General features: G+C 37.0%; 4 protein-coding genes and 1 pseudogene across 4 annotated transcripts; 1 reads left to right on the forward strand and 4 right to left on the reverse strand.

Annotated features, from left to right (window-relative positions):
* Positions 1 to 207: 207 nt before the first annotated feature.
* LOC106451827 (2-oxoglutarate-Fe(II) type oxidoreductase hxnY) lies at positions 208 to 2,651 on the reverse strand. The gene is made up of 11 exons (XM_013893803.3): positions 2,355 to 2,651; positions 2,053 to 2,248; positions 1,875 to 1,973; positions 1,746 to 1,797; positions 1,519 to 1,640; positions 1,330 to 1,427; positions 1,175 to 1,233; positions 939 to 995; positions 807 to 852; positions 572 to 651; positions 208 to 494 (listed from the first exon to the last, which is right to left on the reverse strand). Exons 1-11 carry the CDS (start codon positions 2,466 to 2,468, stop codon positions 407 to 409), a joined length of 1,011 nt encoding a protein of 336 aa, XP_013749257.1. The 5' UTR covers positions 2,469 to 2,651; the 3' UTR covers positions 208 to 406.
* A 1,912-nt stretch (positions 2,652 to 4,563) lies between these two features.
* Positions 4,564 to 5,568, reverse strand: LOC106453866. The gene is made up of 2 exons (XM_013896067.1): positions 5,408 to 5,568; positions 4,564 to 5,122 (listed from the first exon to the last, which is right to left on the reverse strand). Exons 1-2 carry the CDS (start codon positions 5,566 to 5,568, stop codon positions 4,564 to 4,566), a joined length of 720 nt encoding a protein of 239 aa, XP_013751521.1.
* Positions 5,569 to 10,467: 4,899 nt separating this feature from the next.
* LOC106345184 lies at positions 10,468 to 12,628 on the reverse strand (annotated as a pseudogene).
* On the reverse strand, positions 12,125 to 15,115 carry LOC125575460 (SPX domain-containing membrane protein OsI_21475-like). Its single transcript, XM_048779056.1, has 6 exons — positions 15,099 to 15,115; positions 14,015 to 14,101; positions 13,799 to 13,919; positions 13,256 to 13,567; positions 12,925 to 12,987; positions 12,125 to 12,580 (listed from the first exon to the last, which is right to left on the reverse strand). Exons 1-6 carry the CDS (start codon positions 15,113 to 15,115, stop codon positions 12,125 to 12,127), a joined length of 1,056 nt encoding a protein of 351 aa, XP_048635013.1.
* Positions 15,116 to 18,326: 3,211 nt separating this feature from the next.
* Positions 18,327 to 18,830, forward strand: LOC106453864 (uncharacterized mitochondrial protein AtMg00310-like). The gene has a single exon (XM_013896066.1). The coding sequence runs from the start codon at positions 18,327 to 18,329 to the stop codon at positions 18,828 to 18,830; it is 504 nt and encodes a 167-aa protein (XP_013751520.1).
* Positions 18,831 to 20,616: the final 1,786 nt, after the last annotated feature.

The following is a 20,616-nucleotide window of genomic DNA, read 5'->3' on the forward strand; positions in this document are numbered from 1 at the left end:
GAAAATTAGTCATTGTCTGTGGAAGCTTGGTATTAGTTCGTGTATTGAATTTGAATTAATTTAGTAGTGGTGTATGTATTTGCACAGTGCATATGTGACAAGACTATTAATGTAAAAATTAACCGATTTTCTCTATAAATAATCGGTTGAAACAAGTCATGGACTGTAGATTATTATTATTATTTTTTTTTTTTGGTCAAAATCATGGACTGTAGATTATTATTCCCTTTTTATACCGATGAATAGGTTGAAACAAGACATATAAGCAGATGTAATGTGAGATGGTGTGCCTGTAAAAAAAATTTACTTATCTTACAACATTTATTACGGCTTCGCTTTGACCTTATATTACATACTACCAATTTACTCCAGTACTCTCCCTTGTAATGTTGATCGAAAAGAGTATTCATATTTCTTGATTGTAAATGCTTAACTCTGCATGTGTTTCCTTGTAACGTTGGGTGAGGTATGTCGAACATTTGATCGCTGGATATCTATACAAGCATCAAAATCATTTATAAAAATTTGTTTACCACTCAGACGTCTCAGTAACACAAAGATAAAGTCTTACTTGGGAACGTTGCTTTCGGACTTGCAAGTTGGGAGACACTCCACCAGACATTCATGATTTGGTTCCACGAAAAACGGAATCTGCATTCACAAAACATAGGATGCAACGTCGATGTTATACGCTAGACCTGGTGCTGAACATGTCATAAGCAAAGCATTGAAGCATAAGGCCCTATAGCCATCACGTCCACAAAGATTGTACTGATCAAACACAGGTGGATTAGTAAGAGCCTTACAGAATATCGTTCCTGACCGTTCCCAAGAACCCGATGTAACGTGGATCTGTAAAGTCGAAATGAATGTGAGAAAAGCACCAACTAGAAAATACGACTCACAAATCACAATCAATAGTTGATTAGAAGTATTACTTGAAAAAGCCATTGCTCCAACGTTCCAGCATATCTCCAAGATTCACTATATATGCTCTGTAGACAAAGAAAATAAAGAAATCCACCAAATTGACAAATACTAATACTGATCACATGCTCAGACAAGAAAACATGTAATTAGGCAAACAGTCTTAAGCCAATAATATATCATTCACTCATGACATGGTTAATGGATGATGGACCCAGTGAAGACTATAAACAGAGTTGTTAGTTACCCTTTAATCGCCGGTACATATTCCCACTTCTGAGGCTTGGCGTTCTTATCTTTGCATATCTGTCACCAAGTTTTCGCAGTTTCTCGTAACTAAACCCAGTAGTGTCAAAAGTTATAAGGATAGGATAAAAAAAAAAACTGTGATGCTTTTAGTACCTGGAGGCCCATTACACCATCAGTGGCTAATAGAGTCATCATTCCGTAATCAGTATGTGCTCCACAAGCATATATTCCTTTCGACGGATCAGAAACCCCTAAAGATAAAAAAAAGGTGAAAAAATGTTAGTGACATACAAAGCTTAAGAAATCACATTCCGCTGTAATGTTCATAATAAAATAAATGACCTTCATAATGCAGTAATCGCATAGTTGCAATAGGCTTTCCAAGCATCTCCGGGGTATCAAAGTAATTCGCATCCAAATCAAGTGCTAACGCCAGTAATCTTCCAATATCCTTAGAAACCCTCCTGATATACAAAACGAAACTTTGGGTGATTGTCAAGAACAGAGATGAAGCATAACACAACTAATCCTGTCGAATCAGAAATTCTAAACCTCAGACGAGGACTTACAATGCTTCTTGGTGATATTTCTCCATGGTTTCTCGCCACTGAGGCAATACATCTAAGCCAAGAATAAACGAAAGTTTATTCAAAGAAACTGAAATTAACAAAGACAAAACAAAGGAGAAAAACACTAACCAGAATCAGGCCAAGGGTTGGGGCCATAGAATGGTTTATCATAATCAGGATCATCTTTAGGAACTTCAATTCCAATGTAATAACCCTCTTTATGATCTCCTAAAAGAAAACTCAAAGAGATTGATCAATCAATCAACAAAACACCTTTTGATTTTAAACTGATAACACATGCACGAACCATTAACTTGATTCTCAGGATCTAAGATTTCATCAAGAACTGGTGTATAGCCTCGGTGCTTTTCGTTTCTCAGAACTTTCATCTTCTCCTCTAAAGGAAGAGCGAAAAGCTTCTTGCTCTGCTCGAAAACATCATCCATGAACTCCTCGTTTATACCGTGATTGATCACATAGAAAAATCCACAATCCAAACATGCCTGAAACAACAATTCTCACGCTTCATTTGAATATATATATATATTTTTTTAAAGAAAATCTAAATCATCTAATTTTCAGATTAATTAAATAGAAAGGAGAGGGGACCTGTTTGAGGGAAACAACAGAATGATGAAGATCATCGTTGGCGAGATCGATGCAATTAAGAGATGAAACTTGCATGGTTGGGTCTTGCAGCTCCTCTTTCGTGTGATTCTCCATCTCTATCTGTCTCTATTCAGAAGACTAAATGGCGTCGTCCGTTTTTATTCTTCCACCTTTAGTTTTTATAGATGCAGCCGCCACGACAATATTTTACGCAATTCACGGTCGTAAAGGGCATTCGGTAATAATGATCTTTCTACCTGCTCGTTTGCCCCTCTTCGGGTCCAATTTGTATCTTACTGCATGTCCTATTGTTTTTTGGTGGCAGATTAAAATAGTAAAATTTTGTCGGTCCACTAATATATTAGGCATTCCCATAATTCATTACTAATTCTTTTTTGCTTTATTTTTTTCATCCCTCACCAAAACAAAGTGTGTACTAGTTTCCCAGAATCAAAGGGAAAGAACCCTGCGGCATTTACGGCAACGTTTAGGTATGTAAACCAATCATATCCGATGATTGCAAGGGCATTAATCGATGGTCTACAGAATATTACAGATGAGGAAAGTAAAATTGTATCATCAGGCCCCGGCTCGAAACATATTTAAACCCACGGCATAATCAAAAAATTTAGTGCCTTTTCTTGCACGAATAAAAAATTTAGGACATTTTCTTGCAAAAAAATCAAAATTTTAGGATGCCTATGTATAAAAGAAATGTAAAAAAAAAATGTGTGATCCTGTGCAAATGTACAAAATCTGTTATACCGAGAGATGACTTTTGATTGTGCAGACCTAACTAAAGAATCAGCAGTTCCATATTTTACTCTTGGAATGTGAGAAATATTGAAGTTTAGAAAACAGATTTGGAGAGTCTGTATCGCCTCTAATTCTGTTACAAAACTTGGCCAAGCTTAGGGTTCCTTTATCATTACAATCAGGTCTTTGTAATTCCAAAGTTTTGACACATTGAATGTTGGAGTATGCTTTCCATAGACATCTTAGTGCCTCTAATTATGTATGCAAAGCAGCCTCTCGTCTTTTTAAGTTTCGCGTCCCCATGAGTTGAATTTTATCCATCCTATCCATCCAAGCTCATCCGCATCTACGATACTGAGATTAAGAGGTCCATGAACCATCCACCATACAAAAACTACCCAAGGTTAAGACTTGTGGTTCCTCGATGAAATGTTCCTATGGAGATGAGGGTACTGTCTCATTTGCATTGAACCAAGCTTGACATTGACCTTCTGCATACATGACAAGTTTCAAAGGGTCTCTATTTATCCCTTAAATACTTTATCATTTCGAGCCTTACAGATATACAAGATTATCAAAGGGTAATGATCTCTGTCTAAGTCTGAGTCTTCAATTTGTTCTTTCTCCAAATTAGATAATCCAAATAGGCATAAATGCTTAGTAGCTGAAAATTGTCAGGACTAGACATAGTTGTCGATAGAAACCATACCTGTAAAGCTGGTGTGCATATCAGGGTTAGTGGTTTTAATGGGCTGATCCATAAACACTATAATATTAAATCCTAGTTTCGTTAATTTTCTAATGTGATGGGATGGTACCCAAAACTTAAGTATACAACATTAGTATCAAATCAGCTGATATTAAAGTGATAACAGTTACATAGAAACTAGGAAAACGTGATTTCAATCAATCCCAAAGACCCAAAAGGCTAAATGTATCGTTTGAATCCAGATAGAAACCTAAAAGACAAGAAATTAAAATTTTAATTATGTGGCAAGATGATAGATTTTGGTTATCTGTAACTCTTAAGAACAACAAGTACTCCTTTGATTATCAATGTAAACGTTTAGACATTGAATTATGATCTCGAATTACAATCTCATGACAATTGCAACTCTAAACCATTGATCTCATAACAATCGTCAAGTACGGACTCATAGCGTCAAATACTAAGAACATCAACGCATAAAACTAACAAATGAATCTATACTCTTTATTTATCTTCACTCGTGAGCTTCTTCAGCTGAATTCCCACTTAACTGCAAAGCCTCCATCGCACACCGAAGCTTCTATTATTCTTTTAGCTGACTTTAACTCTATGCCACGTCAGCTACCTCTTCTTGCTTGATAAGAACTCCCTTATCTTTCTTCATCTTCCATACATAGCCTTTTTTGTATCTATCAATACTCCCCCAAGGAAATCCAGCTTGTCCTCAAGCTTGTAATAAGGAAATCATTCCACAAACTCGCGATATAACAACCAAGAAGTCTCCAACTCATCGTTCTGAGTCCACTTCACCAACAATTCTAAATCCACAATCGCTGAGTAGCAATTATCCAACACTTCTTCTGGTTCAAAATCCAATAATGCATCTCCTAAACACACCGGAGGTAACTCAATACATTGATCATGATGACCCAAAGCTTGCTTAATTTGCGAAATGTGAAACACATGATGGATATGCGGCTCAGGAGGAAGCTCTAACCTATAAGCCGATTTTTCAATATTCTCCAACACTTTATATGGTCCAAAAACCTTGGCTGCCAACTTCTGAAATAAATGCTTCTCCACAGACTTCTGACGATAAAGTCTTAGTTTCAGATAAACCATTGAGCCCACCTCCAATTCAACATCACCTCGAGACTTATCAGCCTGATTCTTCATGATATCTTGAGCACGGCTGAGATTATGTTTCAGCTGAACAAGCATCATATTTCTTTCTTGTAACGAATTTTGCAGCTCGAAGTTAGTAGTATAACCTGCCTCAAAACGATGTAATGGAGGAGGATCCCTGCAATAAACAACCAAAAAAGGAGTCATCTGTAATGATTTATGGTAGGTCGTATTATACCACAGTTCAGCCCACACCAAATACTTGCTCCAAGTGCGTGGATGTGAAGATGAAAAACACCTCAAATACGTTTCTAGACAACGATTCAGAATCTCCGATTGACCATCCATCTAAGGGTGAAATGATGTGCTATATTTCAACTGAGTCCCAGCCAGATGAAGCACCTCAGTCCAAAATGTACTTATGAAAATACGGTCTCGATCATAAACGAAACTCTGAGGATACCAATGTAGCTTAACTATCTCCTGCACGAAGCTCTTAGCAACATTAACAGATGTGAAAGGATGTTTAAGGCCAATAACATGACCAAATTTACTCAATCTATCGATGACCACTAATATGACATTGATTGCATTCAATGTTGGCAATCTCTCTATGAAGTCCATATTAATATCATCCCACCCTTGATTTGGAATTGGTAAAGGCTGAAGTAGCCCCACCGATGACAAAGTCGAATGTTTGTGTGTTTGACATATCACACAACTAGCCACAAAATCATGAATCATCTTGTACATCCCCTCCAAAACTCCTGAATGACCTCCCGCCTTTTAAGTGTCTTTAAAACTCTTGAATGACCTCCCGCCTTGCTGTCATGCGCTTCACTCAATATCGATGATATAAACTTCAAATTCTTAAGAATCACCAACGGTTGCTTGGACCATAACTTCTCATCTACCGTCCGGTATTTTGTGAGACCAATGTACCTTCACGCAACTGCCGCATAATAGACTGAATGTGTCTATCCTCCATAATCTCTTTATATAAGTCATCCCACTACAACACCGCTGGAACTGTCAATGCCAATAATAGAGATGATATTGACATACTTCTTGACAAACCGTCTGCAGCCTTATTCTCACAACCTGGTTTGTAAAAAAATTCAAAATCGAAGCCAAGCAACTTTGTCAACCACTTATGATACTCTAAGTTAACTTCTTTTAGCTCCAACAAGTATTTTAAGCTTCTTTGATCAGTATGCACATCAAAACAGCGACCCATTGAGTAATGTTTCCATTTTCGAATGGCCAACACAATTGCCATCAGCTCTTTCTCATACGCCGGTTTCATCTGTTATCTTGTGGTCAAGGTGCGACTCAAGTATGCAATCAGTTTCTTATTCTGCATTAAGACTACCCCGAGACCAAATCCTGATGCATCTGACTTAACTACAAACACTTGCTGAAAGTCTGGCAATGCCAACACTGGTGCATGCATCATAGCATTCTTCGATTCTTCAAAAGTTCTTTGAGACTCCACACCCCATACAAATTGATGTTTCTTTAACAGTGTCGTTAGTGGCCGTGCAATAATCCCATAGTTACAAATGAACCTCCTAGAATATCCTGTTAAACCCAAAAACCCTCTTAGTTGTTTACATTTCTTAGGTAATGGCCACATTCGCATTGCTTCAATCTTAGATGAATCTATAGCTACTCACTGATATGAAATCATATGTCCCAAATACTCCACTCTTTCCACTCCAAACGTACACTTTTTTATTAGCAAACAACTTATGTTTTCTCAATATTCTTAACACTGCACCCAAATGTTCAAAGTGATCCTCTTCATTTCTGCTATAGACCAAGATATCGTCAAAAAATACTAACACAAAACATTGCAAGAATGGCTTCAAAATCTTGTTCATCAAACACTGAAACGTTGCAGGTGCATTAGTAAGCCCGAAAGGCATTACTAAAAATTCATAGTGATCTTCCACCGTTCTAAAAGCAGTCTTGGGTATGTCCGCTTCGACCATTCTTATCTGATGATATCCAGATCTCAAGTCTAACTTCGAAAACATACCCGAACATGTAGTTCATCTAATAACTGATCAATAACCGGAATCAGACATTTGTCAGGTATTATAGCGGGCTCTATAGGCTACACAGAATCGAAAAGAATCTTCCTTCTTCTTTACTAATAAGACTGGACTGGAAAATGAACTTTTACTCGGTCGAATAATGCCCGATGCCAACATCTCATTAAACATTTGTTCTATAATAGTCTTACTAGCATGTGGATATCTGTATGCCTGTACTGACACCACTGATATTCTTGGGAGTAAGGAAATATCATGTTCTTTCCTTGCATTGGTGATAAGGTAGTGGGTATAGCAAAACCATCTGAAAATTCTTCCAATATAGTCAAGAGTTTTGTAAGCAGTCCTTCCCTTGTTGGTTTACTCCTTGTATAGACTGGAGACAGTGACTTGAAGGAGAACTTGGTACAATGTAGGGTTATGTCCCCATACAATGGAACCTTATTTCCAATATAGATAAATGACATGATCTGTTCCTTCCAGTCCACTTCGCATTTACCTAAAGTCTCAATCCACTGAATTCCAAGTATAACATCCATGTTTCTCAGCTCTAAGAAGATGAAGTCTGAGGTGAAGTCTGTTTGACTTAATTGGAAAGTAACAGCTCAGCAAACTCCATAAGCTTTCATAGTTACTCCATTTCCAAACAACACCTCCAAGCTACTTGCTCTACAAACTTTCAAATGTAGCTTGTTCACAATTTCAGGTGATATGAAACTGTGAGATGCTCTGCTATCAAGCATGACAGTCACCTCCTTGTTTTGGCTAATCCCTCGTATCTTCGTTGTTTTTGGTCTCATTTCCCATATATGAATTGCGGGATAGAGTGTGTAAGGTTTGGTTCTCCGGTTGATAGTCTTGTGATTCTTTTCTTCCGCTGAGTCAACAACTTAATAAGAGTTAACACTCGTAATGTTTTATTTGGACATTCAAACTTCTGTGTAACTGACCACGTCGCTTTAAAGCGAAAGCACACCTTATCTCTTTTCATCTTGTCCAACTCCGCATCTGAAAACTGTTGTCTTGGTCTTATAGTTTGTCCTTGCTCTCCCACATTCTCTTTGTTACCCAACGATCCACTCACTGGTTTGTCTGTTAGCAACTTAGTCGTCTTAAATGTTGAACCATAATGCTGTATTCCTCTTTGAACCTCTCCATTTGAACCTCTTCTCTACATCTTCAATACCGCAAGCTTGTGATTAGTCAGTCTAACCGGTTCCTTCATACGAATGACTTCTTTCATTTCAGATTTTAAACCATTGTAGAACACCTTGATCAAATTTGCTTCATCAATTCCTGTCACTTGATTCTGTAAAGCTTCAAACTCATTCACGTAATCTGTAATCTCTCCCACTTGTTGCAAACATAATACTCTCGCTGCTGGATCATTATCAATGGGACCAGAAAATCTGTGAAGCATCCTCGCTATAAGCTGTTGCCAGCTCTGAAATGGATCACTCAACAACTCTCCATTGAACCAGTTCAATACCAGCCCTTCTAAACTCAATAATACTAGATGTGGTTTCTCCTCTTCACTGTAGTTGCCAATTCTGAAGAATCTTTCAACTCTCGAAATCCACTCAAACGGCAACGGACCAGCAAACACATGCATATCGACTTTCTTTAACATCGAATCTTGATTAGCTAATGTATTATGGATTCCCCGATAACCTAACCGTAATTGAGATTCATCCGGTTTCGGTAAAGAATTCGGTACCTGATTCTGTTGATTCAGTGATGACACCGCAATCTATTTCCCATGCCGTTGGACGATCGATGAATTTGCTTTGATTCTTGCTAAAGTCTCACTGATCGTTGACATCTGACTCTCCAGAACGCCTAATCGAGTGTTTGATTCCTCTCCGATAACTCCAAATTGTTTCTCCAATGAAGCGATACGATCAGTCGTTGCTTTCTACGATTTTGAAATTTTATCGCAACCGATTCGCATAAACTCCAGATCGTCTTGCATCCTCTATAACGCCGGATCTCTCTGCCTCTCCGAGCTCGATATTATTTCTAAATCACTTCCGATTACCATTTCTTCAGTTTCGCGATTATTTCCGATCGATTTTTGTCGCACCCATGATATATTTTGGTTATCTGTAATTCTTAAGAACAACATGTACACCTTTGATTATCAATGTAAACGTTTACACTTTGAAGTATGATCTCGAATTACAATCTCATGACGATTGCAACTCTAAACCATCGATCTCATAGTGATCGTCAAGTACAGACTCGTAACGTCTGATACTAAGAACATCAAAGCATAAACCTAACAAACGATCTCTACTCCTTATTTATCTTCACTCGTGAGTTTCTTCACTGAAGTCCGACTTCACTGCAAAGTCTCCATCCCACACCAAAGCTTCTATTTTTCCTTTAGCTGACTTTAACTCTCTACCACGCCAGCTACCTTCCTTTGCTTAACAAAAACTCTCCTATCTTTCTTCATCTTCGTACATAGTCTTTCTTGTATCTATCACTAGATTCATTATACAATTGAAAAACACCAAAGCCAACATTGGGAGTGATTGGTTGGGATTTATCTCTTTACTTTAGCTTTATTTACTTTTAAATCACTAAATTTTATCAAACATGTTGTAGCTTTATTTTTAATAGTTAAAACCTAAATCAAGTTTCTATAAACTTTTACCAATCATGCTTTAGCTTTATTTTTAAAGCTACAACAAAAAAACTAAAGCAAAAACTTTTTTAATGTATTTTAGGTAAAACCTAAAGCTCTCTTTTATAGACTGTAGATCTGTGAAATAAAAAAACTATCTATAAAATCAAATAAATTAGATAATCATAATTAAAAACATCTATAAATATTTAATTCAATTTTGAGTGTTGTAAAAATTATTGAAATATTTTAAATAAAATATATATATCACATTTTAAATAACAATAAACTTTGAGAATATATAAAAAATATTAATATACATTATTTAATTGATAAAAAATAATTATTTTATATATACATCACATATTTTATTTTAAAATATGTACAGCATATAATTTACAGCTACAACAAATTTAACTACATCAAAAATCTATGAAAAAAATCTACAGTAACAACTTTACAACTACAACCAATTTACCTACAACTAAACTTTTACATTTAAATTTTTAGAGTCACAGTCCAACCAATCACCCCTAATATTATATTAGTTCATCCATAGTGGATAGTAACTCAATGAGTCTCTATAGAATAAAGTAATAAAGTAAATACAAATAGGAGAAAAGTTGGAGAATTGGTCATGTACGTATTTCTGCAAAGAGACTCGGCAACAACGTTAAGAGTCTTTTTATGACAAGTGTCATTGTATTATTTAATCTAATTTTTATAGATTAAATTTAATTATAATGTAACTATATATCATTATTATATTTGTTAGAAACTATGGAGCTGTAGCCAATGCTGGTGCTATTACAACAATGTGTTTTCGACTTTATAATTATATTTTATATTGTTAATTTCATTTTTTGTGGGTACTTCATAGGTTAGTCAATAAATCATAAGTATTCTGTACATGCCCCAATATCTGACCGTGTACCGGTCATTTAAATTGCCAAGTAAGGTTTATAGATCAACCTACTAATATAATCGAGAGAGATTTGGTTTACATAGCGCGCATAATTTGTTTTTTGAAAATAGTAGATTTATTAATTATTAGCTAGTTTTTAGTAAAGGTAGTTGTAAGTAAAGGTGGTTGCAATAATGGAAGAGAGGCAAATAAGTAATGAAGGAAGTAAAGTGACATTCAAGAGCCACCTCTCCGGTAAAAATCCTGAAACCGTTATGGTCCCATCTGCTATGACTCGAGCAAGCGTACCAGCCTCTGTCGACAATAAACCTCCATTAAATGTTCCTCTAGACAGCCTTGAAGACATTACCCTCGACAGGAGTGATAAATTCACGCCCTCAAGCACTTCCGCAGATACAAAAGTGATTAAAGCAGATGCAACATACTGAGGAACAGAATAAGGCACAATGATGTGGAAGCTGAGAAGTATGCCAATGCACAACATAATCTCTGATGCAAGAAGAATCTTTCTGCAAAAATAAACATGGATATAAAATAAATTCGTGTTTGCAATTTGAAACATTATGTATGACCTGAAATCAGGTTTCTAGATTGTAGAGTAATTCTACCTTTCTTCAAACTTGTTGCTCAAGTAGTGCCCAACTATAACGTTAACTGGAAGCACCGTCAGACCGAGACAGGCGAGAAAGATTGCAACTGCACTTGTTTGCCACACAAAGTAATATGTAGTAATGACACTGCTTTCAGCTAGCAGGATCTCCATCGCATATTTGAGCATGAAGTAAACAAATAGTTGAACCTGCAGTTACACCATTAATTGTTGTTCAACATCACTACTAACTACTGGTTATTTTCCAAAAAAAAATAAAATCTTATTGTATATACCTTTACGGAAGGTGAAAGCAACTGGTATGCTGAGATGATTGAAGTTACTGGCTTTTGGTCTTCCTTCGGTCCGTCTTCGTCACAACTCTCTTCTTCATAAGCTGTTTTTGTTTTACATTTCACGAGGAAAGGCGCCATGAGATTTTCCTCCAAAGTACAGAAACTTGAAGGTCCTGCATTTGTACTTTAGTTCTTATAGGATTGATGGCGGAATAACATTTATGGAAAATTCTGACTACCTTCTGGTGACAAAACATTCTCTTTGATTTCTCTCTCAGGTTCCTTAAAGTATATCAATAACAAGAGCAAGAAGACCAGCCACGCCAAAGCCATGAACCAGCCCGGTAATGTAGCCTCGTTGAATGTTAGATTGCATATCTTGAAGTGAGTTTGAAATAAGCAAGCAAGGGCTGGACCACATGCCATTCCTAGTGCACTTGCACTAACAAAGCCAGCAGAAGCCTTCATTCTAAGCTTAAGTGGCACACAGTCACTTATATAACGCATATTTATGACCCTTGCAGAGCCTAGCCTGAGGTAAAGCATCTCACACATACAAATAAGTTACTTGGTAAACAATGCCAAAAGACAAAACAAGCAACGTCCATGTATATCTAATTTTTAGATATATAGGCAGAGTTATTACCAGTGAAATACCTCATTTTCTTTATGATTGATTGAAACTTACCCACATAATAGGCGGCCGAGCAGAAGAACCACAATAGATTTCATATCATAGGCTAAGGCGTAAAGTATGTTCCCAGCGAGAAGAACGATGCTGCTAAACAATAGCGGCTTAAGATAAGATCTGTTTGACCATGCACTGAAATAAACTGATGAAAACAATTGAGCAACCGCCATGGAACCAATCACTACACCGCAAACAGTGGCAGCAGCTCCAAGGCTGATGGAGTAACTATCTGCCGTAGGGACGACTATGTAGGTGTTGACCATATACAGGAATGCGTTCACCAAGTTCAGGAGAAGGGACACAAAATGAAACTTCTCCTCAGAAACCGGATCCTCGAGGGAAGGTGAGTCTTCTAATATGATAAACGCATGTTTCCCTAAAAAATCCAAAAAGCTTGTAGAGTTTGATAGCCTTTTAACAGCTGCATTAATAGAGTCAACCATAGAATCCTGAAATACATGCACTAGTTAGTTAGAACAAGTATAACGTGTTGTTACCTGCAGAGAGAGAGAGAGAGAGAGAGAGAGAGAGAGAGAGAGAGAGAGAGAGAGAGAGAGAGAGAGAGAGAGAGAGAGAGAGAGAGAGAGAGAGAGAGAGAGAGAGAGAGAGAGAGAGAGAGAAGAGAGAGAGAGAGAGAGAGAGAGAGAGAGAGAGAGAGAGAGAGAGAGAGAGAGAGAGAGAGAGAGAGAGAGAGAGAGAGAGAGAGAGAGCTGAATGCATATTGAAAAAGGAGAAGAGAGTTATGGAATACATGATTAGGTGATACAGATCGATCATATATTGAAATATAAACCCCTTGGTGGTCTTGAAGTTCCGCAAGATTGTAAGAAACAGACCCAGCAACAGCTCCAATACCCTACGTACATATAATTTGCAATAAGCAATTAATATAGAGAAATTCTCTATTATAACTATTTTTAAATTTTTGTCACAAAAAATAGCTTTCAAAAGTTAACTAATCTATACTTAGGTCATTTTTTTTCTTGAGAGCTATTTTGTAATAAAAACTTTATAAAAAAATTATTTTAGAGAACTGCCCATTAATATACCAGAGAAGAAGCCAGCATTTCAGTATATTAATCACGCATATGCTATATAGAGTAAGAAACAAGAATGAAAGTTACCACTTGCTTCAAGACTTGTTGCAGCTGAGAATAAGGGTGATTTGAACGAGTTTTAACATAGTAGTCTGTGAATTTGTAGCCAAAATGCTTATCGATTTTTTTCAGGATCTTACGAATACCAATGGCGTTCATCTCAAGGAAACACAAGAGCCTCAAAAGATCTTGTCCAACTTGTCTATATCCTTGTTCAAGGTCACATATCTTAAAACTTTCTTCCTCTTGAGAAACTGCATTGCGCTGTTCTCCAAGAGATGATAATCTCTGTCCGAGCAGCCCTTGTTGTTGCAGAAGAAACAAGACAACCTTTTCAATCTAGTAAGAATAGAAAAACAAACAAGCGACACTCATACGTCAATTAAAAATTTAAAGCAAGCGTAGTTTCTTTATGGGATATTCAAGTGAATGACACATATATCAAATAACAATATTTTGCGACATTTTGTCGAACAAAGCATTTAGGTTTGTGGTCACAAAAGAGGAAGGAGCATATAAAAAAAAATCAAAGGTGTAGATGATGAGAAATCTCAGATCTCCTGGTGTTACCTGATCATCAAGTATTCTAGAGAAACCCTTGAGCACATAAGTATGATCTTGTGTGCCAGTATCAATTTGTTGCTTAAACTGGTTGACCTTCTTTTTCATAAACTTATAGTCCATATAATATCTGAAAGCAGAGACGCGTTTGCGGACAATAATTCAATTTCAATTTATACAAGACAGAAAACGAAAAATAAAAAATTGCCATTATTAATTAATTACCCTTTCCATTCTTGAATCTGGCTTTCTTTCAGCCTCTTCCCAAAGGTAACCATATTACTTGTCTTAAAGGGGCTCTGACTAAGCTTTCTGCAAAAACAAAGAAGCATTCATCTCTATAACCATGAATTATAAGAATTCACTACCGAAAACGTTAATCCAACGAGGAATCAACTATCCTTAATCCTAAAGATTTTTTATGCTCTTTTAATAATTAAAAGAATCCTGAACATAAAATTGTCAAAATGGATAGAATATTTGTTATAGTCAATTAAATAATATACACTGAGCTGGAAGCATTAACTTGATATATATATATGCTCAAGGGAAACTGAAAATCTTATTCTATTAATGTTGCCAGAGTACTCTGTAGTTGGAATTCGATTGAATCTTAAGGTTAGAAAGTAAGGTGTATATGAATGAACATACACGGGAGGACAGGACAATATGATACACAAGAAACTCAGTTCAAAATTAATAGAATCTCCGCTAAAGCTAGCTGCATAGAGAATTGTCCTTCGGCAGATTTAACACAAGGAAAACATAATAACGATATGATTTAAGTAGAAAGCATTACTAAAGCGCGCAAGTAAACACATTCTTACAATACAACCGGACGTGAGTATTAGAACTTACATATATACAATTGTATATTTCTACAATGTTTTGTACGGTCCATGTTCATAAATACGTCCACAGACTAACCTTTTGCTCAAAGCATCATTTTTCTTTACTGTTGTTAGTTAAATAGATGATATTTAGGTGAAAGAAGAAAGAAATGGTTGTGTTACAAAAGAAAAAAATTAGTGTTACAAAAAGGAAAAGAAGAAAGAAATGGTTCTAGAGAAATGAGAAGCAAAGTGAGATGGATATATGGAGTAGAGTAGTAGCCAAAGTCATATATATATATGCATTATGCACGTTTGTATATTTTCTCCTCCAAACATGGATGTTATATCGTATAATATATATATATATATATATATATATATATATATATATATATATATATATATATATATATATATATATACACTATACTCGCATATATGCTTGTGAGATACCATATGGTGTCTTAATTAATTACCGGATCTTGACCCGCATGACCGTGCATGAACCATGCATCAGTGGTTAGGTGGCACAAAGCGTTCCGTGGATCTCTAATAGATCCAAGTTCAACCGCTAACCTAAATAAACACGCCGCATGGTCATCGAGACTTTCATATTCTCTTTTCAGGAAAATGGGTTATCCACTTACCTTTCTTTTAACAACCGTATGGTATTTTTTTTCAGTACTAAAATATTTTGGTTTATATTACAAAATTTACCAATAATCTAATGTAATTTAGTGATATATATTATATAATTCTATAATAGCTACGTTTACGTGGCTTAAATATTGTTACTATAAATTTTGTATTTTTCTAACAAATATTATTTTTAAAAAATTATTATGTAACAATACTACTTTACATATTTTTTATTTAAAATTTAAAATTTATATGGAAGTATATTAAATTGAGCCTATATAGTAGAAAAAATGTTTTTTGGGCAACTGTTAAAAAACATTTTTTTTAAAGAGAAGCTATAATACATTGTACTTCACAATAATTTTGTAGTAAATATAATATTTAACAAATGATGAGAAAAAGACGGTAAAGCACAAGAAGCTTGGCGTCAGGAGAGGTGTCCCGTTGGGCAGCTCAAGCCGGAAGTTCGAGATCCTCCGTCGGGGTTCTCCAAGCAAACGCACGGCTCGTTCTGGGTCACTTGTACCAGAGAAAGCTGAGAAGTCGAGACGATACCGGTCAGGTTCAAAGAAGGAATCAAACGGTTCTAAAGGTGAAGGTTCCAAACGTGATGGTTCGATGAGTTCCAAAAACTCATCACTCCGATATCAATGAGGACACTCAGTTGGAACTGTCGAGGGATTGGAAACGACCTCACAGTTCGACGCCTTACGGAGATGTGTCAGAAGCATCGCCCATGACTTGTGTTTCTTTCTGAGACGAAGAATAGGAGGCTGCTGTTGCAAAACATTCAGACCGACTTAGGCTTTGATCACTTATTTACCGTTGAGCCACTTGGCCTTAGCGGAGGTTTAGCTATTTTGTTTATGGATGAATTCAAAGTTAATGTTTTACTTTCAAATAACAGAATGATTGACATTGAGGCAATCATTGATGGAATAAAAGTTTTCATGACGTTTGTTTATGGAGACCTTGTATTAGAACGTAGGGAACAAGTATGGGAACGTCTTATGCGTTTCTCGACAACATGAAATGGACCCTGGTTCATGATAGGTGATTTTAACGAAATAACGGATCACAGCGAGAAAGAGGGAGGGAGAAAGCGATCTGATAGCTCCTTCTTGCCTTTCAAGCAGATGTTAAGCCACTGTGGAATGCTGGAATTTCCATTTACTGGGAATAAGCTTTCATGGGTGGGGAAAAGATCAAGAGGAACAACTGTTAGATGCAGATTGGATAGAGCAGTGGGTAATGAGGATTGGTATGAAAAATTCCCTCACACCGCGACTAAGTACCTTAGGCTGTGGGGATCAGATCATCGTCCGATCCTTGCGGATATTCTCAAAAAGCCAGTCAGGAAAAAGAAAAAATTTAAATTTGATAAGCGGTGGCTGGATAATAAGGAACTAAGGAATGTCATTTTGGAAGGTTGGAAGCCAGAGGATTTGCCTCCAGATGCGAATATAATGGAGCATATTGCTAGCTGTAGGAAAGCGTTGAGTCAATGGAGGAGACAAAACAATGTGAATTCGGCAAAGCAAGTCGAGGAGCTAAAGGAGAAGGTGGAGGGACTGTATTTGGATGACGATGCTACTACAGAGGAAATATCTGAAGCTCTGAAGGAACTATCTACTGCTCTTAAGGCAGAAGAGATGTTTTGGAGATAGAAAAGTAGGGTTCTTTGGTTAAGGGAGGGCGATAGGAATTTGAAATATTTTCATGCGTTGGTGAAGCAAAGAAGAGCAAGGAATAGGATAACACAACTCATGGATGAAAATGTAAATATAGTGGAGGATGAGGAGGGACTAGTAGCCATTGATACTAGCTATTTTTGGCAAATATCTGAATCCTCTGACCCAGAGGATATAGCTGAGGCACTATCAGAGGTTCCAACAACGATCACAGGGTCAATAAATGCAGACCTTACAGCCCCCATAACTGAATGGGAGGTAAAATTAGCATTATTCTCTATGCATCCGGAAAAAGTCCCAGGTCGAGATGGAATGACAACCCTCTTTTATCAAAAGTTCTGGGATATTGTCAAAGATGACTTAACTCGTATGGTTAATCAATTCCTTTTTGAAGGAACAATGGCACATGGCCTTAATGATACGAATATTTGTTTAATCCCTAAGACGACAAAGCCGAATTAGATGACAAAATTTAGACCTATCAGTCTATGTAATGTCAGCTACAAGATAATATCTAAGGTCTTATGCCAAAGATTGAAGAAGGTTCTCCCACAGAGAATATCAGAGACCCAGTCAGCCTTCGTTGCTGGTAGACAAATCACGGATAATATCATGATAGCTCAGGAGATGTTCCATGTTTTGAGAACTAAGTCGGGAGGAAGGGTTAAACGGATGGCCATAAAGACTGATATGAGTAAAGCATGTGATAGGATGGAATGGTCATTGATTGAAGCAGTCATGAGAAAGATGGGCTTTTCTGAAATGTGGATTGACTGGATTATGCGATGCATTACTTCAGTCAAGTATAAAGTCCTCATGAATAGTGAACCAAGGGGAAACATAGTCCCTGGGAGAGGTTTACGATAAGGAGATCCTTTGTCTCCTTTCATATTTATTATATGCATGAAAGCGCTCGTTAGCCTTCTTAATCAAGCAGAGAATCAAGGGAAAATAACGGGGATGCAAGCCGCTCGGGCTTGTCCCTCGGTATCCCACCTTCTCTTTGCTGATGATAGCATTTTCTTCTGTAAGGCGGAACCCCGTGAATGTGAAGAAGTTATGAAAGTAGTAAGGAAATATGAGAAAGCATCAGGTCAACGCATTAATTTTGACAAATCCTCATTACTCTTTAGTAAAAAGGTTCCAGCGAACGTTAGACAGCAGATCAAGGATACTCTTGGTATACAAAATGAAGGTGGGATGGGCTCATATTTAGGAATCCCAGAGGACATTAGTGGTTCAAAGTGCAAATTATTTGCCTTCCTAAAGGAGAAGCTCTTACATAGAGTGAATGGCTGGACTGGTAGATAGTTATCAAAGGGTGGAAAGGAGGTTTTGATTAAATCGATATTGCTAGCTCTCCCGACCTATGTCATGTCCAGCTTCCTGCTTCCTTTGGAGATATGTGAGAACCTAGCAAGAGCCATTGCACAGTTTTGGTGGAGCTCGAATCCTCCGAAAAGAGGAGTTCACTGGGCAAAATGGGAAAAGATGTGTGCTCCTAGAGAAGAGGGAGGAATTGGTTTTCGTATGATCCATGAATTTAATCTAGCTCTTCTAGCTAAGCAGCTTTGGCGACTTGTGCAATTACTGGATTCACTAGTAGCGAGAGTTCTCCGAGGAAGATATTACCGTCTCAGTTCGCCGTTGCGAATGGGCACTGTAGATACCCCATCTTATGTATGGACAAGTATATCTACCGCCAGGAAGTTATTACTTTTGGGCATTAGAAGTAAGGTGCATTCAGGGTACAAAATTAATGTGTGGGAAGATCCTTGGATCCGTACGATGCCAGCTAGACCGGTGCGTGCCCGGGCTCCAGCAGTGAATCCTAAGATGATTGTAAGCAGCCTTATTAATCCTGTTACCAAGGAGTGAGATAGTCGACTACTGGAACAATATGTAGCTCAAGAGGATATCCCGATGATTCTGAGTTTGGCCATTAGTCCTACCCATCGACGTGATACATTTTGTTGGAGTTACACAAAGACTGGACAATATACTGTCAAATCGGGCTATTGGGTTGCTACAAACTTAATGAGAGATGAGGAGGAGTTAAAAGTTCTACAGCCCAGCATTACAAAACTTCAAGCCTTTGTTTGGAAGGTGAATGCGCCACAAAAGATCTACCATCTTATATGACAACTAATATCTGGACAGGTAGCCGTAACAAGGAATCTGGTACGCCGCAAAATGTGACAATTATTGCCCAAGATGTGGAGCGCCAGAAGAGACAGTTACTCATGCTATCTTTGAGTGTCCACCGGCCTTACAAGCATGGGTGTTATCATCAACACCATCGAGCTCTGAAATCTTTCTTGTATCAAGTATTTACGCTAATATGAACTTTCTTTTTTGGAGGAAGAATGGTATTCTGGAGCCAGAAGAGGACAGAGATCCTTATCCTTGGATAATTTGGTATATCTAGAAAGGTAGGAATGATAAGTTGTTTAGAGGAATAAACAGAGATCCATTGGAGCTAGTCAGGTATGCAGAGAGTGAGTGCCAAGCTTGGTACAATGCAAGAGACTCTGTACCGATTCCGCCAAATGTACAAACTATTGAAGAACCACAAGCCTTAAGCTTGGGTAATATTTGCATGGTGGATGGTTCATGGACTTCCAAATGAAAATTCACGCATGAAAATTTCATCACAACAGTGTATATATATATATATATATTAAAATCAATTTATTATAAAACCAGCATATTGTTGAATTTATACTATCTTATTTTAAAATATTATAAATTTATCAATACATGTTTGTTAACACAATATCTATATAAATATTGATACATGCATAGGGGTGTCAAAATGGGTCATGACCCATGGGTTGATCCAACCCAATTTGACCCATTAACCCAAATGAACTGTTTATTTTTGATCCAATGGGTTAATGGGTTAAAAGGTTAATGAGTTAACAGGTTAATGGGTTAACAAGTTAATGGGTTAACAAGTTAATGAGTTTATTGGGTTGGGTCGATTCTGACCCATTTTGTTTTCAATTAAAAAAAACCATGAGTAAACTCAATTCTAAGGTTTGATAAAATTGGAAAATCATGAGTTTCTCTAAAGTCCAATCATTTATTCGGTGGTAAAATACATTTCCCGCCAAAACCGCAAAATACGTTTTTCCGCCAAAACGTGTTTTCCCGCCAAAACTACAAAACAAGTTTTTCCGCCAAAACTGCAAAACTTGTTTTCCCGCAAAAACGCAATTTCCCGCCAAAACTGAAAAACCAATTTTCCCGCAAAAACACATTTTCCCGCCAAAACCGCAAAAACGTGTTTTCCCGCCAAAACCGCAAAAACACATTTTCCCGCCAAAACTGGGAAAACTCACTTTCCCGCAAAAATGATATTTTCCGCCTAAACCACAAAAAACATTTTATCATTTTGATCAACTTGGTCTTAACTTAAAAATAATTTATTATAAAGATATTGGGTCGATGGGTCAACCATTAATCCATCTAACCTATTTAATTTAATGGGTCATGGGTCAACCCAACCTATTTAATAAATGGGTTGGGTTGACCCATAACCCATTAACAGTAAAACCATTTGGGTTTTGGGTTGGGTTGACCCATTTGATCCATTTTGACACCCCTATACATGCATAATGTATAATATAATTAATATTAATAACATTTATTATGAAAATAC

This window comes from Brassica napus, chromosome A5 (genome assembly GCF_020379485.1).
Source record: "Brassica napus cultivar Da-Ae chromosome A5, Da-Ae, whole genome shotgun sequence".
Lineage (NCBI taxonomy): Eukaryota > Viridiplantae > Streptophyta > Magnoliopsida > Brassicales > Brassicaceae > Brassica > Brassica napus.